This window comes from Canis lupus, chromosome 16 (genome assembly GCF_048164855.1).
Source record: "Canis lupus baileyi chromosome 16, mCanLup2.hap1, whole genome shotgun sequence".
Taxonomy (NCBI): Eukaryota; Metazoa; Chordata; class Mammalia; order Carnivora; family Canidae; genus Canis; species Canis lupus.
This window is the reverse complement of record NC_132853.1, coordinates 40,807,177-40,834,873: the sequence shown is the minus strand read 5'-3', so window position 1 is coordinate 40,834,873 and position 27,697 is coordinate 40,807,177. Positions and strand designations below refer to the sequence as shown.

The following is a 27,697-nucleotide window of genomic DNA, read 5'->3' as shown; positions in this document are numbered from 1 at the left end:
TACTTGGACCAACTCATTGCTTGCCCAAGGCCTGGTGATAGAGGTGGCAGCTGCAGGCCTACTGCTGTGATAATTAACAGGACACTCTGATGTGGGAACATGAAACTGGTGGAATGGTCATCCGATACTGGGAGGGATGTGGGGGGGGACCTGAGACCCAGAATGTCAGTAGAGAGTAAGGTAATATCAGTTGGCCTTTTTACCCTGGAAAGAAATGTCTCACATGGGTGCACCCCACCCATGTTCTCCAAAACAAGAAAGGAGAAGCAAAAGCTAGGGGAGGCAACTTCCCAGAGTCAAAGAGGCTGGAAGTAGGGGAACACTCTTTCATTGTGATGGAGAAAGAACAGGCATCCCCTTCCCCACGTCTACAACCATTTTTTTTTTTTTTTTTTTTTAATGATAGTCACACAGAGAGAGAGAGAGGCAGAGACATAGGCAGAGGGAGAAGCAGGCTCCATGCACCGGGAGCCCGACGTGGGATTTGATCCCAGGTCTCCAGGATCGTGCCCTGGGCCAAAGGCAGGCGCTAAACCGCTGCGCCACCCAGGGATCCCCATCTACAACCATTTAAGAGACCAGTGACTTGATTTATGTCCAGTGCTTTATTAAACATAAATAGTCTCATAAGAGGAGACATAAACACATCCCCAAGCCGATACAGAATACGTGTGAGTGTATTTCTGAGAAAGAAATATGTGAGGTCCCTGATCTGTTCTCTGAGGGGGTGGTCAGTCAGGCAGGGCCTGGGCCAACCGGTAAGGCAGATGAGGTCCCCATCCTGGGGTACTCACTGCTCCTGGGCGCCCCAGGAGATGTAGTCCGGCCGTGTGGCTGCATGGTACTCGTCAATGAGCTGCTGCACAACTTCCCTGGACGTGTCCAATTCGTCAAAGTTCTCCTTGAAGATGTCCTCCTTGCGGAACTGCTCCAGGAAGGCCTCCCGCTTCCGCAGCTTGTCATACTGGCGACAGGTCCGCTCAAAGAGCTTGGTATGTGCAGAAAGCAGGGGTCACAAAGAGCTTAGAGTAGCAATATGACCCAGAGAGCCGGGGAACCAGAGCTAGGCAATCCGCACATTAAGAGAGCTACAAGGGGAGGACAGCAGGAATGTGGAAAGGTGAGCCCCAACCAGGGAAGTGAGTGTTAACAGTGAGCCTCACCGAGGAGATGCTGGTATGGTTGGCCATCATGAGCCCACTGACCCGGTGGGCCGAAGGCAGGTAGGGAGACTTCCTTGACAGGGCCACCTGGATGCTGGCAGGGCCCCAGGGGATGAAGTTGGCCAGCTTCCGTTCCCGGATCCTCTGCAGACTCTTGTGCACCTGGCGGGGAGGGGGTGGACACAGCAGTGGTGGTGGTAGCCTCTCCTCTACCCTGTGGGTTCTGGGGGTGGCACGAAGGGGCCTCACCTACCTGGGTGGGGTCCACCTCCCCCTGGATGATGTTGAGGATGGCGATGTAGCAGTGGTTGGTCTGGCGATCCCGGCCTGTGGACACCATCACGTTCTTGGGCTGCAGCAACCGCCTCATGACATCCAGGACCGTGGTCTTCCTCACGCTGGCCACCTGAGGGGAGAGGAGGCCACAGGGACCAGGCCAGCACTCAGGGCACAGTCAGTGCCTGACCCCACCAGACTCGGGCTAATTGTTCTCCTTGGGAAGTGTCCCGAGATTCAGGTCTACACTGAGCCTCTGCTGTGGGACCAGGAACCTTAGCCATCCCCAGCTCAGCAAGGTCAGCCTCCCCTGACCCCTACCCCTTCCCCGCTGACCCTGGGTGCAGGATCATCAGCAGACCCCACAGAGCCTGAGCCCTGCAGGGAGCCAGAGGCAGAGGGAAGAGGAGAGCAAGTCAGCTTGAAGCTGGACAGTCTGTGCCAGTCCCAGAGCACGGAGCCTCCCTCTGGGGGCAGCAGGGGGAGGGAAAGGATAGGGTGGGGGCTGCTAGGGTTGCTCCTACCGACTGGTCCGTGGTGAGCGGGGTGTAGCCAGTCATGAGGAAGTGGAGTCGAGGAGTGGGAATGAGCGAGGCAATGAGGCCGATGAGGTCATTGTTCATGTAGCCGGGGTAGCGCAGGGTGGTGGTGCTGGCCGACATGATGGTGGACACCTGGGGACAGCAGTGCCACAGCATGGGCCTTGGCCTGGGGGGTGGGGTGGGGCTCCTTTCCTGAGGTGGCACTCCAACAAGGAGGGGTTCCAGCCCAGCAAGTCCAGGAGTGGGGGCTCACCAGCTGGTTGATCTGGGAGAAGGACGGGTTCTGGATGTGCAGACGGTCTGTGGCGATCCGGTTCAGGGCTGTGTTGTCCAGCACCACCTGGGGGGGACAGAAGGAATGGGCGCTCTGCCGGACTCTGGTCTCTGAAGCTTAATTTCTTTGGTGCTTCATCACCAGAAAGACCCATTAAAAGGCACTGGTACAGGACTGGGACATAGATGACTCAAAACAGTCTTTTTAAGTGCAAGAAAATAATTAAATAAGACAGGGGTGCTGGGAGTGGACAATGGCAGAATCCAGGACGCACCACACAGTCTGCATTCTGAGTCAGCCTCTTAAGTGTGAGCAGGGAGTTGTAGGGCTGGACCACCACATCGCTCATCTCGTCCTGGTTGGGAAACACTGAGTATGTCTGCACCAGCTTCTTGGGGTACCTGGGGTGAAGACGAGGGTCAGGGTAAGACACTGGAGGCTTGGTAAACAGGAGGCTCAGGATAGTCAGAAAGCAGTTGAATCTAGATGAGGAACTTGGGGTGGGACACAGGATCAGTAGAGAAGGGAGACTTGACTTTTGGAAGTCTGCAACCCCAAAGGATGAATGGCAGAGACACATCTTAGGACCTAGGGTTCTAACTCTAAAGCAGCCATACTCTGTGAACTTTCATCTCTTCACCTAGGGCCTAGATTCTAGGCTCTGGATCCAACCACCCAGAGTGTAATCAGGTTCATGGTTATTGTATCTTCCCTTTCCTAACTACAAGAGCAAACAGAAGGGCTCTTTCACTGCTCCAGCCAATAGGAAGGCATAACTGATAGGCCTCCCAATTACTTGAAAAACCAAGTCCTCCAGCCCCACAAAACACAGACTTACCTGTCATTCAGCCGTTCTAAGAGGTAGGAGCCTAGGCCAGAGCCTGTCCCCCCAGCAATGGAGTGACACAGCACGAAGCCCTACATGGGGAAGGGGCAATGAGTGCCTAGGTATTGCATTTCAAACTGGACCCATCCTACAATTTCTTGGACTCCTATTTGCCCGAGCCCTCTCCTCCATCTTCCTCACTCCATACATACAGCTTAGGAGACTCTGCCTTGTGTCCAGCAAAGCCCAGTGGCTTGTCCAGTGCAAAGGGCACATGGGTAGGTCTTACACCTAACAGATGGCTTCTAAAGGATGTTGCTAAGCCTTCTCTATGACAGCTCCCACCAGCATTCCTAAGACACTCACCTCTAGACTGTCACTACCATCTGCCTCCCGGTCTATGATGTCAAAAATGTCTTCGTGGATCTTCTCTCCCTGTATAGACATGGGGAGTGTCAGAGTGGGACAGAGCTATGGGACAAGGACTCTGACCTTGGAATAGCCACCCTGTATTCTCCTTATAGAACATAAAAGTCCTTTTTTGGAGCACAATGGCCCTGCTTTATATTTGCATTGAGAGGCAGTAAAGCACAGTGGGTATGAGCAGACACTCTACATCCACAGTGTGTGGGGTCATGTAGCTCTAGTTTTATTTAACCAAGTGACTCTGGGCAAGTTATTCAGTTTCTTCATCTGTATAATGAAGGAAATAATACAACTCCTCAGTCCCTTATGTAAAATTCTTGGGGCCAGTTATGTTTTGGAATTCAAATATTTGCCGCGCTAGTAAGGTAATAAATACGGTACTTATATGTTATATATATATATATATATATATATATATATATATATATATGTAAAACACCAGTGGGTGTCTGATGTATGCTAATCAAATATATTAATATTTCTGCAATGAAACATTAAGTAATGACAAGTTGGATAAAAGCTATAAAATAGCCTGTCTCCACTGAAATTTGTTTTTGTTTTTAAGATTTTATGTTTAAATAATTTCTACACCTAATGTGAGGCTCAAACTCACAACCCCAAGATCAAGAGTCACATACTCTATTGAATGAGCCAGCCAAGCACCCAAGATTTGGTTTTGTTACTGAGTAACTTATAAATCTTGTGGTTTCAGAGCTTTTAGGAATCTGAAAAAGCAGTTAAGAGACTGTGAACCTATAATATTTACCTCTACAGTTGTCGGGAGGTTTAAACAACTTCTAGCTAAAGTGCTTAGTACGGCCTGGCACATAGCACTAGCAAGTGCAGTCTTAACCGTATTACATAGTTGAGTTAGCTAAAGAACTCTCCTCAGCCCTCTCTCTCTCTCTACTACTCATACGGCCCTGATCCGGTTTTGTCTCTCTCTGGCAAGTCATACCACCTGTCCTCACACAGGAAGGGAGTTGCGGGTCCTGCCAGGGAATAGCAAATGACCTGCGAGAATCCACTGGCCCAATTGTTGCCAGCTCCTCCTCCATGCTCTGACAGGTAGATGTTCTCTGGGTTGTAGAGCTTGGCATAGGGGGAGTTGAGGATGGAGTGGATCACCCGTGGCTCGAGGTCCAGCAGCACTGCCCTGGGGATGTAGTGCTCATCGTCTGCCTGTCAAGGGGAGCCCAGGAGGGGGGCCGAGTCAGCAAAGGCCCAGTCCTTCATCCTCCCAACTCCTGCCTGCCCTCCCTCCTCAAGCCAGCCGCAATGGCTCCTCTGCCCAGCGGGCTTCCCGGTACCAGGCCGCTGCCCTTCCCTACAGGCCCCCTGGCCAAGTCGCTAGGGGCACCTGGTAGAAAAAGACGTCCTTGCGGTCAGTGCCCTCGGTGGCGAACTCCTCCACGATGCCCTCGGGGCTGATACCATGCTCGGCGCACAGCTGCTTCCAGAACTCGAACCCAACTAGGGGAGGAGGGGCGGACGGGGGAGAAAGAGGATATCTTGGTCTGGGCAGATTCCAACCAGGAGCTGGGGGACTGAGCGCCTGGGTCCGAAGATAGGAAGTCAAGCCTCGGGAGTCTCCCACGTCAGAGGAAAGCGCTGTATCGCCAGCGACTGGGAGGGGAGGGCCCCTCGCCTTGGGCAACTGGACACTGGGTCAGGAATGTCCCGCCTTTGGGAAACCACGATTCTGGGAAGGGCAGATGGAGTCCAGGATCCCACAGCGAGATCCCGCAGCGTCTAAGGAACCTGGCTAGTGGAGGGGCCGGAGGTTCGCTCACTCTGATTGCCGCACTGGCCCAACTGTAGGGTGATGATCTCCCTCGGCATCGCTCCTCAGGTACCGGCGTTGCAGCCGCTCCCGCCAGCCAAGCCGCGGCTCGCTAGCCGCTAGCCGCACCACGCAGGCGCCGAACAGCCTGCTCCGCCCACGAACTTTCTCGGCTCCAATGGGAACGGAGTTCTGACGACGGCAGGTCCTTATTCATTTGGCTTCAGTCAAGCAGGCTGCGCGTGCGCAACTCCAGGCCGGGCTCTGCGCCGGGGCGCGGGGCACGTACTTTGACGCAGCGCTCTCTCCTCGGGGTGGACGTGGGCAGGTCCCTGTACGCAGGCGCACTGTGGAGGGACGCGGCCTCCCCCGCCGAATCGCGCATCTGCGCAGTTGGTGTTTATTGTGACCGTCGGGCCGCGGCCCCGGATGTTGTGGCTGCCGGGGGGGAGATGGCGGAGGCAGAGGGGGTGGCCGCGGCCCCAGGCCCAGCTTCGGGGCCGGCTTTCAGGAGCCGCCGCGCTCTGTCAGGCTCCTGGGAACGAGACCAGCAGGTTGAGGCGGCGCAGCGGGCCCTGGTGGAGGTGCTGGGGCCTTACGAGCCTCTGCTGAGCCGGGTGCAGGCAGCCCTGGTGTGGGAGCGGCCAGCCAGGAGCGCCCTGTGGTGCCTGGGGCTGAACGCGGCTTTCTGGTGAGAGAACTGGACCCTTGGAAACCCTCCCAGGCGCGAATCCGTCAGGTTTTTCTAGGGCTCTACCACTCGCCTCCCCTGTTTTCTTCGCTGCATCGGCTCCTTCCAGTACCAGCCTAATTTTGCCTCACCTCCTTCCACCGCATCCCGCCTTTAGGCTTTGGCACCGCAGTCCTCCCCGTGGTCCTCCAGTCATCTTCCCTGCTTTACCTGTTCCCGCAGCCTCGCCCCGCACATACGGCAGGAGCTTCTGGTAACATCTTGAGCCGCTCGCAGTGAGCGAGGGCGCCTCGTCTTGGCTCGGGAAAGCTGTGTCACTTAAGGCCATCACTTTCCGTCTCTTGTTTGCTCCAGTATGGTTTGAAGACCATCCCCAGAGCTCTGATTTTAGCAGTTGTTATCGGGGTAGTTGCATGAGGCGTGAGATGTTTGCAAAGGTATCCCTAGGTGTGATAAGAAAACAAGCTTGAGTGATCTGAATTGGCACGTTAGGTGTCCTCTCTCCTGCTCAAGGGAAGTTGTGAAGTGTGAGCGTCAATGAGAGCCTCCAGAGCTGCAACTTGAAAGAAAATTAGCTCTTGAAGAACAAGAAACAGTTATGAAATAGTGAGAGTGAGATTTCACCCATTTCAAAGCCACTTAGGATTGCAACTCATCCCTGTCCCAAGGAATTAGAGATTCATTCTTAGGCACGGTTTATAGGCGGGGAAATTGAGGATGCCTAATAGCGTGTGTGAATTTTCCTGAGCTGGAAAAGTGAGACTATAAATATGCTTTAAAAGTCAGTGTGTCATGCTTTGTGAAAATGGAACTGCTGCTTCTCAGTTGTCATGATCTAAGGTGGACATAGGTCTTCATAAGATCTGCTGAGCATACTTTGGAATTAACTCATAACTAGGAAAGGTTATTCACCAAATTCCAAGGGAACTGAAGTGGGTGGGGGGAGGGGCTTCAACAGCTGAATGAAATAAACCTATTCTGGATAAGTATGAAATGGAACAATGTTTCCAAAGAAAATTTGTTTCTGCTAAAAATACATATTTTTTTGCTAAAAATATTTTTATCCTAAAATTTCTTGTTTTAAAACCAACCCGTTTATTATCCTTTGTCTGAAAGATTTTCAGTGAACTAGAGTAAAACAATTTCAAATTCATTGACAGAAAGATGTAATTTTCAGCTATTACTCCCCTAACAGTTTGAAAGGGACTCAGGTTAAAGGTGTTGCAGCAGTCTCTGGCATTAGTTGTTTCCAGTCTTTAACAAACTTGGTGATAAAGTTTTCCTACAGCATTCTTCATTTATTTTTGGTAGTGCTTCTTTGATCCCCAGGTACCTACTTCTCTTCCTGTTCCTCTCTGGCAGAAACCTTTAACTGTAGCATCTCAATTGGGAGCGTTTTCCAAAATGATCTTCTTTTCCTTTCCCCATCTCCCCCATTACAACCCCTAACCCCAGACCATCTAGTCAAAACTTCATTTTTTACCTACATTGAGATTGTACTCCAAGGGGAGGCAATTTGTCCTCAGTAAGCCAGTTTGGATCAAAGTGTGGTTAGCTGACGTATAAGCTTCATCAGGATTTAAATGAGTAATGAAACCAAGGGTTTGTTAATACAAATAGATCAGTAGCATGTATGTTGTTATTTCTGAAGGGACTTTCCGTAGGCCTCTTGCCTGAGAGACTTTTGAAGTAGAATGTGGAATTGAGGTCTGAACATGATCTCCTACTGAGGCACCACTTTAAATGTTACAGGTAGCTTTAATTTGCTGGCTCTCAACAAGTGTTTGTTAAAGTTTACTAATACGCTATGTTTAGAATCTCACTCAGCTCCCCATTTTTACTCTTGGTCTCTGAAAGCCTTGTGATTGGTCTTTGTCTCTGGCATTTCCTGGTAGCTTGCCTGCTGTGTGTCCAGAATATGGTTACTTGGTACCTTCCCATCCCTCTAGAAGTAGGTGGAAAAGAGCTATAGCAAAATGAAGGTGCGACTCCTGAGACTCTTGCACTTTAAGGAGAAGAGGACTCCTACCCCTTAAGGCTACAGAGTGACCTATAGTGTTAAACCCCCAGAGGCTAAGGTAGTTTGGTGTGACAGTTCACAGGATTGTTGTTTTAGGAAATGAGCTTCCTTGGGAGGCAGTTTGGGTTAAAACTGAAGGTTAGACTTAACATTCTAGTAGTATCATATTATTATGTATGTATGTTGACATTTCAGTTAGGAATGTTGAAGGGTAACTGTGTAGTTCTCTGATACTATAAATGTTTAGAAAATGTAAGGATCATTGGCTCAGGTCGGAGAGAAATTAAGTCTGAAAGTTTTTTTCCTTATTTGTGTTGAATAATGGTACATCTATTAACTAAGATGTCTTACACATTTTGAGGAGGTATTAGAAGATTGGATAGGAGTACAAAAATCACCAGAGTTGACATAGGTATCTCTTAACTTTCTTAAAAAAAAAAAAAAAAGATTTTATTTATTTATTCATGAGAGTCACAGAGACAGAGACACGGCCGAGGGAGAAGCAGGCTCCATGCAGGGAGCCCGATGTGGAACTCCATCCCGGACCCCAGGATCACGACCTGAGCCGAAGGCAGACACTCAACCACTGAGCCATCCAGGCGTCCCTCTCTTAACTTTCAGTAATATGGATTCTCAGTCAAAGTTTTTCTGTACCTATGAATGTACCCTCTTAAATTTTAGTAAAACAGAATAAAAACAACAAAATAAAAGAGATAGATGTATAGCCTTGCTATAGTATTTCAGGGCTTTCATTCTTTTTTTTTTTTTTCTTCAGGTTCCAGAGCAATTATGGTGATTATGTCAGAAGTCTTCCAGTCTATATTGCTTTTGGTCACTGATAATGTTATTATCTCTAGGATAATAACAGCAATGTCAGGCCTTCCTTTCCAGTAGGTTGTGTTTGCATTAGTGTGAGCACCACCTGTAAATGAGAGATTTGAAGGAAGAATATCTGAGTCAGCAAGAATGTATCCTGACAGATTCAGAAAAGAACAGGTTGGAGTTACCTGCTGGTTAAATTCTGATTTAGCAGATCAGGGGAGCACCCAGGAGCCCTGGAAATATGGATGCATTCTAAGCCTCCCCTTTCTGTGAAGAGCAGCACATGATTCAAGGAAGGCTAGATGATTCTGGAGCTCCTTTCCAGTTTTTAACATTCTAGGATTCTAGACAGTCTTTAAATTAGGGATATTGCTTTAGAGCAATCACTAGCTGATTCCCTGTTGAGACCTGCTTTGACAGTCACTTGTCTGCATTAACCATCCTATATGCTAGGGGATATTATGGAATCTATTGTTTCCACAATTAAAAAAATAAAATTGTTCCTTCACCCCCCCAAATAAAAAAATGAGAAGTGATTAAAGGTGTACAGCAGTTTTGATTTAAAAGGTCAGAATTTGAGTGAAAAACAACAGTGAGGAACAGGAAATGGAAGGCAGGGCCCATTTAAGTAGAAACATTTGTTTTGTGAGAATTTACACATCGAATTTCAGATGAAATCTGTTGAGCAAATGTTTCTAATGCTAGTCTTCAGAAGGTTCTTATTGCTTTTGGTAGCCAAGGAGACACCCAAAGATGCCTTGGCTTACATTTTTTTCACCTCTCTTTCACCATCAGTTTTTATCTGTCCTAATTGTAAGGTTGGGTGCTTTCTGTCCATTAACATAAAGTAGGTGTTTAGCAGCTAGCTGGTTTCATTTCTGGTTTTGTGTAAGCAACAACTATCACTACATTATGTGAGTTGGGTTAATTTTTTTCATTCTGATTTACCAGTGACTGGCTCATTAACCAGCGGCCACAAGTGCCGTACAATAATGGGCTTTTTGTCCCTATAGGATGGGAAGGAAGCTTTGTTCTGAAGTGCCAGTGAGACAGGCTTACTCTGTAATAACAAAAGGAAACCAGAAATAGTATCTTCTTTGATGGAAGATAGACATGTGCTCTTTGTTTATGATTATAGCAAATTCTAATTTACCTGTACTAATGAGGATTCATCAGATAGTTAACCTCAAAAAAATTGTTCAGTTTTGGAATTCCTCATGATATTTCTGGAGACCAGTTTATTTTTCCAAGGAATATTTTATTTAGACTGATAATTGGATTTATTTATTTGTTTATTTAGACCCTATCCAACCTTCATTAGAGACACAGAGAGAGAGAGGGAGAGGGAGAGGCAGAGACACAGGCAGAGGGAGAAGCAGGCTTAATGCAGAGTGACTGATTTGGGACTCAATCCCAGGACTCTAGGATCATGCCCTGGGCGGAAGGCAGGTACTAAACCACTGAGCCATCCAGGGATCCCCGATAATTGGATATTAACTCCTTTTTTTTTTTTTTTTTTTTTTAATGATAGTCAGAGAGAGAGAGGCAGAGACACAGGCAGAGGGAGAAGCAGGCTCCATGCACCGGGAGCCCGACGTGGGATTCGATCCTGGGTCTCCAGGATCACTCCCTGGGCCAAAGGCAGGTGCCAAACCGCTGCGCCACCCAGGGATCCCGGATTTTAACTCCTAACAAAGGGGATGGAAAGTTTACAAAAGGGCTGGGGAAAAAGCAGAAAATAATTGATGGATATATATCTCAGTAGTAGTAAAAAATGTGAATGTAAATGGCAATGAGTTACTAATTTCTGCTTATTAGGTTCTTTTAAATGGTAGTATCTAATTCTGGGGAAAATATGTAAAAATTGGCATGTGGTTGACAGAAACATAAATTGGATAATCTTTCTGGAAAGTAATTAGACAACATATATTAAGACATTTAAGTTAGTATCTTGGGGTGCCTAGGTGGCTCATTCAGTTAAGCGACCAACTCTTGATTTCGACTCCGGTCACGATCTCAAGGTTGTGAGATCAAACCCAACCTTGGGCTCCATGCTGGGTATGGAGCCTGCTTGGGATTCTCCCTCTCCCTCTGCCCCTTCTCTCTCTTAAAAAAGAAAAAAAAGTGTCTTTTTAGAGACTGGAGGAAATGGGGAATGATTGCCAACTGGTAATGGCTTTCCTTTTGGGATCGTGAAAATGTTCTAAATTAGATGATGGTGATAGTTGTACAACCCTGAATATATTAAAAACCATTGAATCAGACAATTTAAAAGGGTGAATTTTATGGTTTGCAAACTCTATCTCAGAAACACTTATAAAAAAAGTCAATGCCCTTTGACCCAGTAATTCCAGTTAAAGTAATTGTGAGAACAAAGATATATGCTCAGTGATACATAGTTCAGCTTTTTTTATATCAAAAATTGGAGACATTTGTTCAATTAGAAAAGATTTAACAAGACTAATTGTGTATATATATATACACACACACACATATATACAGTACAATCATTTTAGAAGTTTTTGATGTTTTTCTGGTGACACAGGAAAACCTATCTATTGTCAAATGAAGAAAATTGTTTTGTTTTTTTTTTAAGATTTTATTTATTCATGAGAGACACACAGAGAGAGGCAGAGACATAGGCAAAGGGAGAAGCAGGCTCCATGCAGGGAGCCTGACAAGGGACTCAATTCCAGGATTCCAGGATCACGGCCTGAGCGTGATGTCCCAAAGAAGAAGGTTTTTAAACCAGATATGGTATATACATCCATGGATGTATATACCATATTTTTTAAAATTTTTTTTAAAATGAAAGAATAGCATCTGTTCACATTTGGGGGCATGTATGTGGATAAGGGGCCATTTTTCAAAACTTTTTCTTGGGATGCCTGAGTGGCTCAGCAGTTGGGTTTCTGCCTTTGGCTCAGGGTGTGATCCTGGAGTGTGATCCTGGAGTGTGATCCTCTTGTGAATGAATGAATGAATGAATAAATAAATAAATCATTTTTAAAAACCACCAAACATTGTCTTTTTTTTTTTTTTTCACCAAACATTGTCTTAAGGAAAATTTTAAACATGTCCATAAGTAGGTAGAGTAATAATATGTACCATCATGTACCCAGCTTTAAAATTCTTCGGTTCATGGCCAACTTTGTGTCTTCTGTACCTCAGTTCTTTTTCACCTCTTCATTGTTTCGAAGCAAATCCCAGGTGTCTTATAATGTTATCTGTAAATATTTTAGAATGTGAATCTCTGAAAAATAAAGACTTTAAAAAAATAACAGCACCGGGCAGCCCTGGTGGCGCAGCGGTTTAGCGCCGCCTGCAGCCCAGGGTGTGATCCTGGAGACCCGGGATCGAGTCCCGCATCGGGCTCCCTGCATGGAGCCTGCTTCTCCCTCTGCCTGTGTCTCTGCCTGCATCTCTATGAATAAATAAATAAAATCTTAAAAAAAAAAATAACAGCACCATTATCATATGTAAAAAATTAATGACTCCTTTCAGTGTTCAAATTTCCAGTTTTTTCATAAATACTATTTGTGTTTTGGGGTGCTTAGCTGGCTCAGTCAGTAGAACATATGACTCTTGATCTCAGCTTGGTGAGTTCAAACCTCACATTGGGCATAGAGCTTATTTAAATTTATATATGTATATATATTTAAATATTATTTGTTTTTAAAAATTGTTTGTAGGGCACCTAGGTGGCATAGTCAGTTAAGCATCCAACTCGATTTCAGCTCAGGTCATAATCTCAGGGTCACGAGATTGAGCTTGGAGTTGGGCTCTGTGTCAGGGGCATGGAGCCTGCTTGGGATTTTGTCTCTCTGCCCCCTCCCCTAAAAAAAATTTTTTTTTAAATAATAAGATTGTTTGGATCAGGACCCAAATGAAGTCCACATATTATAACTGATCTGTTTTTTACATATCTTTTATTCTGTTGACCTCCTTTAGTCTTTTTTTCCTCCCTAATTTGTTGGTTGAAGAAATCAGTTTGTCCTATAAAGTGTTTCCCAGACTGGATTTTGCTTATTGCATCCCTGTGCACATTTCCCTTGTGCTCTATATTTTTGTAAATTGGTAGTTGGATCTAGAGGCTTGATCAGATTCAGGTTCAAGAAATTTCTTTTGTTGTTTGGTAAGAGTGTTTCGTAGATGGTATACTAATTTCCTTTTTAATTTCATTTTTCATTATCGCTTACATTTTTAAACTCTCCAATAAACATGGTTGCCTTTACGAATAAGAAAAAAATGCATCATTAAGAAAAAATAGATTGTGAACCCACAAAGGATAAAGGCTATGGGCAATCCCCAAATTGAACAATTCACATGTGAATATTCAGAATTGACTTCATTTGCAGTTGCTTTAGTTAAGTTGGGAAGTTCTCATGCTGATTTTAGTAGCTGAAAAATGTTTCACATACTGTCTTATTAAACTCATATACTGCTATATCTGCATGTGAGTTTTTTGATCTGGATGAATAGACATTGGAGGACTAAACCAGTCCAGGAGAATCCTTATTTTTCATCCATCCTTTACCTATACTGATCTCAAAAATACTGTATCTTCAATTATATCTTATCTTTTTTAGAAAAAGATTTTGTTTATTAGAGAGAGAGTACAAGTGAGGGAAGAGGAAGAAGCAGACTCCCCACTGAATAGGGAGCCCTACACTAGGCTGGATCCCAGGACCCTGGGATCATGACACCAGTGGAAGGCAGATGTTTAACCAGCTGAGCCACCCAGGAATCCCCAACACCAACTATGTCTTGTCTCTGCACTTACTTGCAGAGTTTTCTTACAGGTGGGCTGCCTGGTTATGTCTGGTAAAATGATAAGCATTTGATGTGACTTCTTTTCATCTAGTCCCGGTTTTACTCTTTCTGAACTTTTTTTTTCAAAACACACTAATCTGAGATTGATACTACCTTTTTGTTTAGGGTTTTAGTATTGAGGCCTGGAAGGAAGGAAGCACACGCTTACTCATATTTTATGTTTGACAATCAGACCTCTAAGAGAACATTGATGCTAATTGTCTGGTTACCTTGGAGGGGTCAACTGCAGTGTATTGAGGTGATCTTTCCATTAAGTTTTACCTTTATGGAAGAAACTATTTTCCCAAGAAATGTCATTTTACACCACACAGAAAAACTTCTGAAATTCCTACATTGGCTTATTCAAGAAAAAGATAAATCTAGTCCTAAAATTAATTTATGGGCCAGGATTAATCTTGTTCAAGAAGATGTTCACAGTTTTAGCCTTCATGACCCAAAAATATACCTTTTATAAAACTTTACTGTATCACCTTTATCTGCAGGATAAAATCCAATATGCTTGTCATAAAAGGCCGTTCATGATCTGACTCCTTTTTTTTTTTTTTTTCATGATCTGACTCCTGACGCTATCCCCATATTCATCTCCTCCTTGTGTTCTGTTTCAGTTCTATCAAAACTGCTTGTCGTTCTTTAAATATGTCATGCCAGCGGGCTATTCTCCCTGAGTACCCTCTCCTCCCCACATCCTTTTATCCTGTTTTCTTACCATTTATCTGGGTTTTCTTTTTCTTTTCTTTTTTTCTTTTTTGTATTTTATTTTTTCAGTTATCTCCACACCCAGTGTGGGACTCAGACCCACAACCCGAGATCAAGAGTTGCATACTCCACTGACTGAGCCAGCCAGGCACCCCATTCTTACTTATCTCTTAAATTCCAGTTTAGATGTCCTCTTCTTTGTTATCGTTAGCTTGTCATGTTATATTGCAAACACAGATAGACACATAAATACACTTGAAAGTAAGGTCCATGTCTTTCTCTTTTCTGTAACTGCTATAACTGGGCTGCATACCTCAAAGCCTCTACATAAAATGAGCACTCAATAAATGTTTGTTGGATTGGGTTGAAACATAGGTGGGAACTATAACAGACTACTAGAATAGTTCAGGTCTTGGATAAAGTATTTTTACCGCCATCATTTTTGGAAGATCAGCCTTTCTTAGAAGGGCTTAATATCCTCTCCCTACCCCACTTTATATTTGTTAGTAATTATGATCTGGGAAGTAGAGATTGCAGACAGTCTGGATTGCCTCCCCAGGGAGCCCTTTCAAGCACTCTGGAGAAAACGGTGGCCCTGCCACATCCTCCTGCTGCCAGGAATGAGAAGTAGCGGCACTGAGGAGCAAAAAGCTCTAGAGCCCTTATCCTTCGCCTTGTTAAATTTGCTTGTTAGTTGGGTTGATGAGTTGGCCTTGGAGAAAAGGTTAATGACTAGGCAGCTCTAGAGGCTTATTTTTGTTAAGCTGCTTTCATTCTTTAATCTCATGTATAATTACAGTGTCCTTTAAATGGTGGTGGAGGGGAATTGGAATAGGGTTATCACTGGTGACTGGAACTTCACTCTTTGTGTAGTTTTTAAAATTACATAACATGGACTCATGTTTTTTTTTAAACAATTTTTTTAAGATTATTTATTTACTTAGAGAGAGAGAGAGAGGCAGAGACACAGGAGGAGAGAGAAGCAGGCTCCATGCCAGGAGCCCGACGTGGGACTCGATCCCGGGACCCCAGGATCATGCCCTGAGCCAAAGGCAGGCGCCAAACCGCTGAGCCACCCAGGGGTCCCCCCTGGACTCATGTTTATTGAAAACCAGTACAAAAATATCTAGAAATAAAAAGTTCCTCTGCCAATCCATGAATATGTAGATGTATTCATATATACACATAGATAAAGCTTTTTTTTTCCATTTACATATATAAAGATTATACTCTATTGTTCTGTGGTTATGTCAAGTCATTAGGTAGTGTGCTGAGCTGAGAAAGCAAGAGGTCATTTGTAACCAAACCAACCTTACCCTTGTTTGATCCATTTGCTGTGATAATAGCTAGTAACACTTCTACATTGTAAAATTGAATAGAACTACGTCTTAGGCTTATATTTTCTTGTCTTTTTAAGCAAGATGAAGTATGACTATTAAAATTTTTATTTATTTATGTATTTACTTATTTATGAGAGAGAGAGATAATGAGAGAGCATGAGCAGCGGGGAGAGGGAGAAGAAGGTTCCCTGCTGAGCAGGAAGCCCAATGCGGGGCTGATCCCAGAACCCTGGGGTCACAACCTGAGCGAAAGGCAGATACTTAATGGACTGAACCACCCAGGCGCCCCAAGTATGATATTTTTACAGGGAATTAAGTATGTTGTTTCTAAAACCTACAAACAATCCTCCAAATTCTGTCATTGTTACCACTACATACAAAGAAACTGGAACACGAACGCCTAGGTGGCTTGGCAATTGAGTGTCTGCCTTTGGCTCAGGGCCTGGTCCCGGGGTCCTGAGATGGGAGTCCCACATCAGGCTCTCTGCGGGGAGCCTGCTTTTACCTCTGCCTGTGTCTCTGCCCCTCTTTCTGTGTCTCTCAGGAATAAATATAAAATCTTAAAAAAACAAAACAAAACGAAGAAACAGTCTTTAAAGAGGTTAAGCTAATTTATTCAAAGTCATATGACTAAGTGAGTGTTCAGAGAATCAGACTCAAGCCAGTCTGACTTGAAAAGCTATGCCTACTACAGTCCCTGCTGAACCATCTATGGTCAGGGCCAGTGGTGTCCCTGATCTGTTGCAAATCAATACTTTTGTAAAATGCAATATAAATGAGTTACTAGAAAAATTAAGTTACTAGAAAGTTACTAAATTAAGTTACTAGAAAAATTAAGTTTATTTATTTATTTAAGATTTTATTTATTTATTCACGAGAGACAGAGAGGCAGAGACACAGGCGAGGGAGAAGCAGGCTCCATGCAAGGAGCCTGATGTGGGACTCGATCCCGGGACTCCAGGATCACGCCCCAGGCTGAAGGCGGCGCTGAACCGCTGAGCCACCCGGGGTGCCTGAAAAATTAAGTTTAAAAGACAGAAAATATAAACCCAAATGTGTTCTGTGATTCAAGATTACTTGGTCAAATTGCTATAAATTTTTTTTTAAATGTTTACTCTAAATTTTCTACTTGGCTTCCTCACAGACTGACAGAATTAGCTTGTGGGCCAGCACTGTCCTAAAGATACTGAAAGGCTGGTGTAGTACAAAGACTCATAGAACTTGTTTTTTGATTATCTTTTTCCCCCCACATTTTGTGAAAGATTTATTTTATTTATTACATTTTTACTTATTCATTTGACGGGAGAGAGAGTGCAGGAGAGCACAAGCAGGGGGAGCGACAGGGAGAGGGAGATATAGGGCTTTAGTTTTCTTGTCTTTGTCTGGCTTTGATATCAGAGTAATGCTGGCCTCATAAAATCAATCAGAAGTGTTCCCTCTTCAATTTTTTGGAAATGTTTAAGAAGTATTGGTGTTAATTCTTAAGAACTGGCTTTTATTATTTATTTATTTTTTAAAAAAGATTTTATTTATTTATTCATGAGAGACAGAGAGAGAGAGAGAGAGAGAGAGGAAGAGACACAGGCAGAGAGAAGCAGGCTCCACGCAGAGAGACCAATGTGTGGGACTCGATCCTGGGACTCCAGGATCACGCCCTGGGCTGAAGGCAGGCGCTAAACCGCTGGGCCGCTATTAATTCTAATTAACTAGAATTAATTAAATTCTAATTAACTAGAATTAATTAAATTCTAATTAATTTAATTTAGAATGTTGCTTCAGTGCTAACTTTCTGTTGACCTTAATCAAATCATTTTACTGTTTTAGACCTGAGTTCCTCCATCTGTAAAAAGATACCTAATTGAATTACATGCTTTGTAACACATCTCTATCAGTTTGTTGCCCTACAGTGGGGTCTAATTTGGTAGAAGGGTGTTTGTTTTCATTATAATAAGTTATCAGGGATGAATTTCTCCCTGAAATTAATAGAATTGCAGACTTGAAAGAGACTTTAAGAAGTTATTTGATTTAGTCCTCTGCCTTTACAGAAGCAAATTATCTCTTCCCCATAAATACAATAGCTGATGTTCAGAAAGCTTTTTTTTTTTTTTAAGATTTTATTTATTTATTCATGAGAGACACAGAGAGAGAGAGAGGCAGAGACACAGGTAGAGGGAGAAGCAGGCTCCATGCTGGGAGCTCGATGTGGGACTCAATCCCTGGTCTCCAGGATGACGCCCTGGGCTGAAGGCAGGCGCTAAACCGCTGAGCCACCCGGGGATCCCCTAATGTTCAGAAAGTTTAAGTGATTTTCTTAAGGTACGTAACTAGGACTTAAGTATGTTTACTAAAGCCTGAAGTATACAGATGGTCCTTTCCGAAATTAGCTTAATTGAATAATAATCTTCTGTTTTTTCTTCTCTGTAGGTTCTTTGCACTGACATCCCTTCGTCTTGTGTTTTTACTTGCATTCAGCTCGATGATCATTGTATGTATAGACCAATGGAAGAACAAAATCTGGCCTGAAATAAAAGGTGAGTTTGATAGCATTTAGAACAGTCTGAACTGGAAATGGTCTTTCCTTTAATTTTTACCTTTAGTTTTGGGGGTTTATGAGGGAGTGTATAGAACTGGGAATATCTTTTGATGTGTGAATTACTTGTTTTAGGAGACACTTGAAGGGCTGGTGCTCCATCGGTAGTTCCTTACAGCTGCATTCCACCTTTCCCATTGTTACTAAGCTCAAGAAATCTGTATCCACCACCTGAGATATTCTTGCCCTTATAATTGGCCAGAGGAATAAATAGTCTTCAAGTTAAAAAAAATAGATAGACATATCTACATCATTGGATACTGCATCTTTACTGAGGCAGTATCAATTTGCCTCTCAGGAATTTCTTTTAAATTGCTTATTTGCAAAAAACACTAAGCTAAGCATTGTGATTCATATAAAGTAAGATACGTTTCCTTTTCTCAAAGATTATATAGGCACAAACAAAAGACCAGTGAAATGATAGCTACAGAACAGTACCAGAGATGTCACTGTGTAGTATGTAATTGGTATGTTTGTCATGTATTTTGGCCCTGGTTCAGGCCTTGAATGAAGCAAGTGACTTGAACAAGTGAAGAGAGAAGTGGTGTTTCTAGTGGCACCAGTAGTTCGATTAGTCTGAGAAACCAGAAGCAGCAAAGCATCTCCTGAGAACAAGGAATTAGTCACTTTCACCAGAATGAAGAGGTCATTAAAAGGAAATAAAACTGATAATATGTTGGGATTAGATTTTACAAGGCCTTCAAGTTAGGCCTAGAAGTTTAGGCTTAATCCTATAGGTAGTGAATGATCATTGAGCATTTCTTTTTTAGAGTTATATTGTGAGGTGATACAGAAGATTGATAGCATTTTACAGGATCACATGGAAAGAAAAGGGAAAGAGGGAGACTTGATAGGAAACTATGACTGTATCTGTGTGAGAAATAGAGAGGTATTCATGGAAACAAACAATGGGTGGCTTGGAGAGCTGGGAAGAAGAAAGATACATTAAGACTGATAAGTAGGGAATTAGAAGAATAAGGGATAAACGCCATTGAAGTGTTGGCAGGATATTTACATGAGAGTATATAGCTTTTAAATACATTCCCATCCTATTTTGCAAAGACTTTAAGGAATCATGTAGTTCATCACCTGTCTTATGGCTGGTGAATGTCAAAAGATGACATCATTCATTGTAGTTAATGCATCTCTTTTTAAAGAGAAAAGGCAGATTTCTGGATTTGGAGTAGTTCTAACATGCCTCAGTAACCTGGTGCACATTGATGTATGTGAGCAGCCAAGACACCCTTGAGGGGTAGGGTGGATCATTTTTCTTGTGCACCTTGGCTCTCAGTTGTAGTAAGTAGAAGGGACCCTGATGTTCCATTTGGATCCCCTCACCCGCCCACCAGAGAAATGAGCAGGCATCAGCCATCCTCCCCATGTCTGCACTCCCCTAACTCTGTCAGTATAACCTGGTGTCTCCTTTTTATTGGCTATTACTATTTTCTTTTCCCCAAACCTATTAAAACTCGAGCTGTCAGACCAACAGCCTAACATTTTTATGTTTAGTTTGCCCTACCAACTAATGCTGGTGTTTGTTTTAATATTGTAGTGCCAAGACCCGACGCATTAGACAATGAGAGGTATGGAACACTAATTAAATCCCTTTTTGTTGCTCTGATTGATTCTCTTGTTGTAATATTCTGGTTACATGTTGTTAACTCCATGTTATGGATACAGAGTATGAGCTGAGAACCTAGTCTGTTCCGAATAATCATCTTAACAAATCCTAAAGTTCAGGTAGCAAGTTGAGATTGCTAGTGTCCTCTGCTATTAACAAGAAAAGTTTCTGAAAAGGAGCATTATAGTGCCCTGTAACCTGATATGCCAAGGAGTTAGCTGCATTTTTTAGCTCTACTGTAAAAACTTAGAGGCAGCTTATTTCATTTGTTTCCTGACTTTTATTCCAGATCATTTAGTGTTTTCTGTGACCTCTAGCTTTTTAAAAAGTTTCTGGTCAGAAAACACATTGGTTCCTGGCATCAGCAAGCCAAAGATTCCTCTTGTGTCTTACAGCTCTTGCTTTCATTTCTCAGTTCATTCATCCCATATGTTTGATCCAAGGAATTTCCTCTGCTATGGTTTATTTTACTTTTGCTATATTTATTTTCTGAGGGACACATCTACCATTGCCTCCCCCTCAGCAGCAGCAGTGTCAGATTGTGTTTTACTTTTATCCCTGAATTGCAATCACAGTGAATTGCAATGGTCCGAGTGCAGGGAAGATGTTTCTAAGCACAAAGTGCCTTGGAGCTAGTGGCAGGTTTATACACGTGGATTGGACTGCTTGCTCATAGGGTGGAGTTGTCAGAACAAATGTCCCCTCCTAGTCCCTAAATTCAAGTTTCAACCTGGTGAGACAAGAAAAAAGTCCCACTTCACCTCCAAAGAACCTAGAACTAGCCACTCCCAAGCTCCAGTTGAAACCTAGAAGCATTGGCTGCCAATGCCACAGCAAGATGGGGGGAATCCCTCAACACCCTCCTTTCACAGCTCCCCCTTCTCTCTCCTATAGCTGGGGCTTTGTGCACCCTCGGTTGCTCAGCGTGCCCGAGCTCTGCCACCACGTAGCTGAAGTCTGGGTTAGTGGGACCATTTTCATAAGGAATCTTGTGCTTTTCAAAAAGCAAAACCCAGGCAAGGTAAGACTCTTCCCTTTTCACTTTCATTTCTGGCTTCTCAGTATAGATTATGCTAAAGTGAAACAGTCTTTTGACTACATAGTGTCATTCAAGAGAGAAAAAGACCGTGATGATTGTGGAGGCAAAGAGAATTTGTAGGAAGGGCTTCTGACCAGCCACTAGGACTAAGGGAAGAGGTTGATGACTCCTTTAGGTGCTTGCCTCTGAGATAGAGCCATCTTCCTGCCCCACGATGGAAAAGAGAGCTTGCTTGTGTGCATTCTGTGTCATATTAAACATGTGGTAGGTTGTTGGGTTTTTTACTTTTTTTACTTTTTTTTTTTTTAACTTAAAAAACCCACCACCACCACTTGCTTTCCGAGAGAATTTTTGGCTAAGCCTGTGCAAACCAATTTCCCAGCGGGAAAGGTGCAGCCCTGTTGGGTTAGCAAAGGAAAAGGAGTTTGAATAAAATGGACATCCTCCTTTTCATCCCAAGCAGAGTCACCATGAGATGCAAAAGTGGCTAGACACAGCTGTCATTCTGACGTGCCCACTTATAGGTCATAGTCATTTCAGTCGTCTCCACCTTTCCCTTGTCCGCACCCCAGTCTCCTGCCGTGTAACAGAAAATACTGTTTCCTGACTCCTCTAGTTCTGCTTGCTGAGCTGTGGGATATTGACCTTTTTGGCCGTCTTGGGCCGCTACATCCCCGGGCTCCTGCTATCCTATTTGATACGTAAGTATGGCACATACCTCCTCCGGAGCTTTCCCTACACCTAGCTTTTCTAGCCACAGCTAACTCTGGGTCTAGGAAGAGGACTTTTATATTTTGGTTCTCCAGGAAATGACCTGTTTATATTTTCATAATCTGTTTGGTGTCATGAAAATATCTTTCTTCTTGCTTATAACAGCCTCCCCCCACACAAAGGGCTTTTCTTACCAAGTCAGCTTTAGAAATTGATGAGGGTCCACTAACATATATTGTATTACCAGCCCTAAAGGACTGTCTGTCCCTGTTTAGGAGGAAATTTTTAGAGTTAGTATGTTGTGTGACAGAATATAACTTTTAGGGGTTTCTCTACTAGGCTCTGCTTATCCTGGAGCACTTCTTTTTCTCCTGGAGCACAGTTTTTTTAGATTTAGTTACTTCCTGTTGGCATGAATTTTGCGTGGGGCTGGAAAAACTGAGGAGCTATGTCTGTGGCCAGCCCCTTACATGATTTGTTGTCATTACTGAGGCATTGTTACCATTTAGCCTGATTTATGGCTCAATGACACTTATATGCAAGTGACCACACCTGGTTCTGTCCTTGATAAATCAGTAGCCCACTCTAATGTGCAGAGCCATATAGGTGGCGGCAGAAGTCTTTAGACCTTCCAGAGCCCCTCTCATGTGGTACGGGAGACTGTTAAAGATCACCAGCAGAATGAAGGAGAACTATTCCACACCGAGTGTCTAGTCAGAGGACACAATAGCAGAGGGACGGTCGGGACTGTTTGTACAGCCCCCTCTCCACTTTGCCACTGTCTCCCACTCCTCTCAGTTGTCACTGTCATGACGTGGCCTCTTGCTGTGTACCACCGGCTGTGGGATCGAGCATATGTACGGCTGAAGCCAGCTCTGCAACGGCTGGACTTCAGTGTCCGTGGCTACATGATGTCCAAGCAGAGAGAGAGACAATGTAAGTGTCAAGGAGAGGCTTCCTTCCACTTGGGCAATTTGGGGAAGAGAAGAGAAAAGCCCATAGGTCTGACATAACGGGCAGGTCTTCAGAAGTGGGAGAAGTGGGGTGTGGTTGTTTTGTAAGGGGGGGTAGATAAAAGTGATATTTTATTCCAGGGAAACCTCTGCAGGCTTACCAATTTTGGCATTTGGGATTCTGGACACTCCCATTTTAAGCAAATCTGGGAAAAGCTCTTCCAAGTTGAATAAAAGTCAGACAGATAGCCCTAATGTTTGCTTGCTTTTTATGAAGCACTTTCCATGTGCCCAAGCACTGTGGTGGCAACTCTGCATATTTTTATTTATTTTATATATTTTTTAATTTTAATTTTATTAACAAGTATTTTACTTAATCTTGACAACCTTGAGAAAAGAAATTGAACTTCAGGGGTGCCTTTTTTTTGCCAGGACCCTGGAAACAATTCCACATCAGGTTCCCCATGGGGAGCCTGCTTCTCCCTCTGCCTCTCTCTGTGTCCCTTGTGAATAAATAAATCTTTTTTAAAAAAGGAGAAATTGAACTTCACAGGTAGTAAATGGCAACTCCTAAACCAGGCCTCTTTTCACTACTGAAAGCTGCTTTCCAAAGGTGATACTTTCATACTGCCTGAGAAGCCAGAAGTATACTAGCCTAAGACCCTCCCAATACATGAATGACAGTTGTGTGAACTTTCTCCTCCCTTCTGTGGGCTGGTGATATTTGGTGTTTTATTAAGCCCTCACCTTCAAAGAGCCCATTGCATGGTCATCAAGGCCCAGCTTATCCCCTGGCACAGCCAGCTGAATAGTATCAGTACTCAAAAGCCTGATTTAACCAAGGTGGGGCATCTTTGCCCTCTCTATGATACTGTCCACTTTCCTCTTGACATCTGTCTGCCTCTGACCTATCCTAGGAGTTGTTAATCATCTGACCAGAACAAAAATGTGAAGGGGCTGGTGGAGGAGAGGCATTGGAAGATCTTCTCTCCTATGTTATCAGCTTATCTTGCCACTTAGGCTCAGCAACCCTACCCTTAGGCATTGTAATGTAGGCTTTGGGCCAAATTCAGAGGGTTCATTCTCTTATGTTCTGATTTTATGCCTTTGAAGTCTGGGGCGGGTGGGGTTCCCACCCACCCCCACCCCTGCCCTGCAAGGGAGGGTGTCAAGGCCTTCTGCTCTCTCTGTTTAGTATGCCGCAGAGCTCTATATCCAGAGCGTGCCTTGGACAACCACAGCGACAGTGAAGAGGAGCTTGCTGCCTTCTGTCCTCAGGTATCTTGGGTGCGGGAGGTGCAGCACTGGCTAGTTTTCTTTTAGCTCCCATTAACCATCTAGCACCTCACATTTAGGTGGTAACTAGGTTTTCAAGCTCATTATGGGTGCTTCAAGGCCCCACCCTCTCCTTGCCTGTAAGAGCCGTGAGGAGAAAGCTAGTATTCTTTTTGGACTGTGCGTAGATCTGTTTGGGTCTGGTGACCAGCACACCTTCTTCCATGTCTCCTTTTAATCTCTACCATCATGGCAGAACTTCTGGAATTGGCGTGATTGTCTTTTAACAGCCCAGCCCGTGTTATGTTGGGCAATGTATCTTCCTGGCCACCTGTGAAAAGTAATCTCTGGATCAGTTATTTGCTTATGAGTAAGTGGCTGGTTGACTCCCCAGACTGCTTTCCTTCTTGTGCTCAAGATTGATAAGTACAGGTATTTTCCTTGGAGCAGCCCAAAAGGGGTCAAGATATTGACTAAAGTCCCCAGTCTTGCCTGGTTGCACTGCTGGCCTTAGACTAGCCATTAGGGCCAGCTAATTAGTAGAGCTGTAACTGGGGAACTGCACCTTTTCCTAATGGCATCCTCTCTTCAGGCTTGTTGGTCTTTTCTTTCCTAAGCTGGATGATTCTACTGTTGCCAGGGAGTTGGCCATCACAGACTCTGAGCACTCAGATGCTGAGGTCTCCTGTACAGACAATGGTACATTCAATCTTTCACGGGGCCAGACACCTCTAACAGAAGGCTCTGAAGGTGAGGGAAACCGTGGACATGAGTTCATACAGCTATGACAGTTGCTGCTCAGCTTCATGGGCAGAGAGGATACCGCCTGGTCCTCTCTTGTTTTCTGAGGTGTGGAACAGGTGGCAGAGCAGCTTTGCGGGTATGGCTACAGCTGGGATTGCACCACTGCTCTCTTTGAAATCTTCCTGGAGCCTTGGGTTGGCAGAAGGGGATGGAATTCTTTGGACAGTAGAGATCATAGCAGTCTATAAGTGGAGGGGAGAAGCCGACCAGTACTACAGGTTTTGCTTTACCTTGAGAAATTCAGGGTAGAAAAATCTGGTTACATGGGGCTTGCTTTGTGGGGCTAGGGCACAGGAGTGGCAGGCTGTTGCCATGTCTCAAAAACACCTCTATTCCACTCTCCCAGACCTAGATGGTCACAGCGATCCAGAAGAATCCTTTGCCAGAGACCTTCCAGACTTCCCTTCCATTAACGTGGATCCTGCTGGCCTGGATGATGAGGACGATACTAGCATTGGGATGCCTAACTTGATGTACCGTTCCCCACCAGGGGCCGGGGAGCTCCAGAACCCCCCTGCTAGCCAGGATGAAGCTGTACTGCCGGAACTCCTTCTTGGTTCCCTGCCTGCAGGATCCAACCTCACCAGCAACCTTGCCAGCCTGGTCTCCCAGGGCATGATCCACCTGGCTCTGTCAGGGGCCTCTCAGCCAGGCCCTTCTGGCCCGCCTCCCCGGAGAGCAACAAGAGGCTTCCTCCGGGCCCCCAGTTCAGACCTGGACACTGATGCTGAAGGGGATGACTTTGAACTTCTGGACCAGTCGGAGCTGAATCAGCTGGACCCTGCCAGTTCCAGGAGCCACTGAGGCAGAGACTCCTTTTAGGGGTCACTGTGGTTTAGGTTTTTTTTCTTCCTATCCCACTTAAGGTGAAGGGGCAAGGGAAGAACCCAGGTCCCATCCACTGAATTATATATGTATGCTTGGTGGCCTGGTCGAAGCTCAGGCCTGCTGAGAGGATACTCACTCCCCTGCTACCAGCTGGATGCCCATTTCTGAGCTCAATCACTGCAGTGAGAGTGCCTCCCCGCCCTCCCCCCCGAGGGAGGCTTCTCTCCATCAGAATGGTACTTTTGGGGAACAAAGTAGTCAGGGGTATTGGTTCCCCTTTGAGGGGGTGCTGCTGTTTGCTTCTAGGTATGGGTGCTCGGGGGCCCTCAGTGATAGAAGCACCCTTCCCTTCCTTCCTTCCTCCCTTCATCACCCTCCTGGAGCTCCAAGTCAGGCAGCAGCCGGAAGTGTTACATTGCCATCTTCCTCTTTTGCTAAGCCATGATTTGATTTGTCTTTTTCTAAGCAAGTTTTTTGGTTCTGCAGAGCAGGCCTGCTCCCTCTGCCCCAGCCCATCCTCATTTCTTGAGGCCTAATCTCCAGTGCTCCAAAATAGTGCTTGTGAAATTTAGAAATGTGAACATGATGTGGGGGTGGGCCTCTTCGACATTACCTTGGGCTGTGGGGTCAGCTGGCTGAGAGGGTGAGTGCTTCTGTATCTCCTGGTCTCATGGAATCTTCTGAAGCTGCCTGGTCATTTTTGGTGCTGCTTACCCCCGGCTCCATTTGGCCATCAGCCTGAGCAACGAGCAAAGCAATACCATACCATATCCATTTCCATGTTCCTGTTCCTTCCCCTGCTCCTCCTTTGGAGAAGCAATAATTGCATGGGGGATGTCAAAGTAGCACTTTACAAATGGCTCATTGGCATTCACCCCAGGAGCCACCAGCTCTTCTTGCACCAGCTATTCTTACTCCCTATTCAGTTCCTTTTAATACTTTTATTTTCAACTGCTTCCCAACTTGGGGCCTCTTTTAAGGATGAGGCCAGTTAGCAAGAATATGTCTGTAGTCGGCAGAGACCTTTCTAAGGGGTATCTGTTCTACCACTCCTAGAAGAATCATGAGACAAAAACTAAAAATGGTAATTCTAAACCTATGCCAGCGTACAGCCTCTCTGCCTCCCCAATCAGAGCTCAGGCCAAACTCTTCTGTCCTCTTGCCCTCTGCATTAACCCTTTGCTGATCCTCAGGGACCACTCCCCCAACACCCCCATACCTGGGCAAGGGATGTTGGACAGAGCCCATTTTCATGTGCTGCAAGTGGGAGTGTGCTAACACGTTTGCTCTTGGTTGATGGAAAAGGTAGAGGCCAGGAGTGAAAATTAAGAGAAGGAAGAAGAGCTAGGTGCCTGTTTCACAGTCACTTGTGTGTGAAAGATTAGGAGTCAGTAGCATCTCCCCACTTTACGGTTCTCAGACTTTGGACACCTTCTATCTTCTCAGAGCCCAGATGAGCTCACAGGTGAGCTCTGATGTGGGAAAAAAAAACAGGAAGTGTGGAAGAGGAGTGGGTTTTGGTGTGTTTGCATGAGTGTGTAGCTTCAGGCCTTGGAAGTTGGCAAGAGGGAGGGAGGAAGGAGAGCAAAATCTTCAGAAGGTGTTTCTTGTACCTGGGGGATCATGCTCTGAATCTCCTTAGTCCTCCACTGTGAACTGGGGTGGGGATGGGTGGGCAGGGCGGGGGTGGGGGGGAGTGGTGCTGGGGAATAAATCTTGTATGAGAACAATCTTTAAGAGACTAATGTTGAATGGTGTCTTACCCTTGACAGTCTGTTAATCCAAAATGGGATTAATCTGAGGTGACAGCCTCAGAAGAGGAAGCCCAGGTGTGAGGGACCCACCTGCCTGTCCCCATTTGTGACTTTTGTGATGGTCAGAACAATCACCATGGGATGAGGCCCCCTCCCCTCTCCTCCCCTCCCCTCCCCAGGAGAGCCCAGACAGCATAACTGGCTCTCGTGGCTGGCATCTAGCCTGCAGTCCCATCATTTTTAATTCTTGATACTGTTCCCTAGCCGTGTGAAGACACGTACGTGCTTCAAAGGCTAATGAGACTTTAGGTAACAGAAGGCTTTAAAAAGTAGCACCGTGCTCCTCTGGATTGAGCTGCAGGGACAGCTGCTCTTTGGCCTTCAGCTGACCTCAGAAACTAGAAACACTTATTTCAGGCTTTGTCCCATT

The 27,697-nt window shown here is 44.9% G+C and overlaps 2 protein-coding genes across 2 annotated transcripts; one reads left to right on the top strand and one right to left on the bottom strand.

Moving 5' to 3' along the window:
• Positions 1 to 586: 586 nt before the first annotated feature.
• Positions 587 to 5,557, bottom strand: TUBG1 (tubulin gamma 1). Its single transcript, XM_072780647.1, has 11 exons — positions 5,301 to 5,557; positions 4,868 to 4,980; positions 4,522 to 4,689; positions 3,448 to 3,516; positions 3,094 to 3,173; positions 2,530 to 2,656; positions 2,235 to 2,321; positions 1,964 to 2,113; positions 1,417 to 1,569; positions 1,164 to 1,325; positions 587 to 988 (listed from the first exon to the last, which is right to left on the bottom strand). The coding sequence occupies exons 1-11, from the start codon at positions 5,347 to 5,349 to the stop codon at positions 791 to 793; spliced, it is 1,356 nt and encodes a 451-aa protein (XP_072636748.1). The 5' UTR covers positions 5,350 to 5,557; the 3' UTR covers positions 587 to 790.
• A 64-nt stretch (positions 5,558 to 5,621) lies between these two features.
• On the top strand, positions 5,622 to 27,243 carry RETREG3 (reticulophagy regulator family member 3). Its single transcript, XM_072780653.1, has 9 exons — positions 5,622 to 5,981; positions 18,117 to 18,223; positions 19,835 to 19,865; positions 20,798 to 20,924; positions 21,559 to 21,643; positions 22,452 to 22,589; positions 23,802 to 23,884; positions 24,499 to 24,631; positions 25,032 to 27,243. The coding sequence occupies exons 1-9, from the start codon at positions 5,743 to 5,745 to the stop codon at positions 25,487 to 25,489; spliced, it is 1,401 nt and encodes a 466-aa protein (XP_072636754.1). The 5' UTR covers positions 5,622 to 5,742; the 3' UTR covers positions 25,490 to 27,243.
• The last annotated feature ends 454 nt before the right edge of the window (positions 27,244 to 27,697 follow it).

What these genes read in the sequence shown, in the direction of transcription:
- TUBG1 (XM_072780647.1), bottom strand. Translation starts at nt 5,349, where the DNA reads ATGCCGAGGGAGATCATCACCCTACAGTTGGGCCAGTGCGGCAATCAG. An exon ending in AGGACGTCTTTTTCTACCAG is followed by an intron (nt 4,690 to 4,867) that starts GTGCCCCTAGCG and finishes TCCCCTTGACAG; the next exon opens with GCAGACGATGAGCACTACAT. An exon ending in CGCTCACCACGGACCAGTCG is followed by an intron (nt 1,570 to 1,963) that starts GTAGGAGCAACC and finishes CTCTCCCCTCAG; the next exon opens with GTGGCCAGCGTGAGGAAGAC.
- RETREG3 (XM_072780653.1), top strand. Translation starts at nt 5,743, where the DNA reads ATGGCGGAGGCAGAGGGGGTGGCCGCGGCCCCAGGCCCAGCTTCGGGG. An exon ending in AATCTGGCCTGAAATAAAAG is followed by an intron (nt 18,224 to 19,834) that starts GTGAGTTTGATA and finishes TTAATATTGTAG; the next exon opens with TGCCAAGACCCGACGCATTA. An exon ending in GACGCATTAGACAATGAGAG is followed by an intron (nt 19,866 to 20,797) that starts GTATGGAACACT and finishes TCTCTCCTATAG; the next exon opens with CTGGGGCTTTGTGCACCCTC.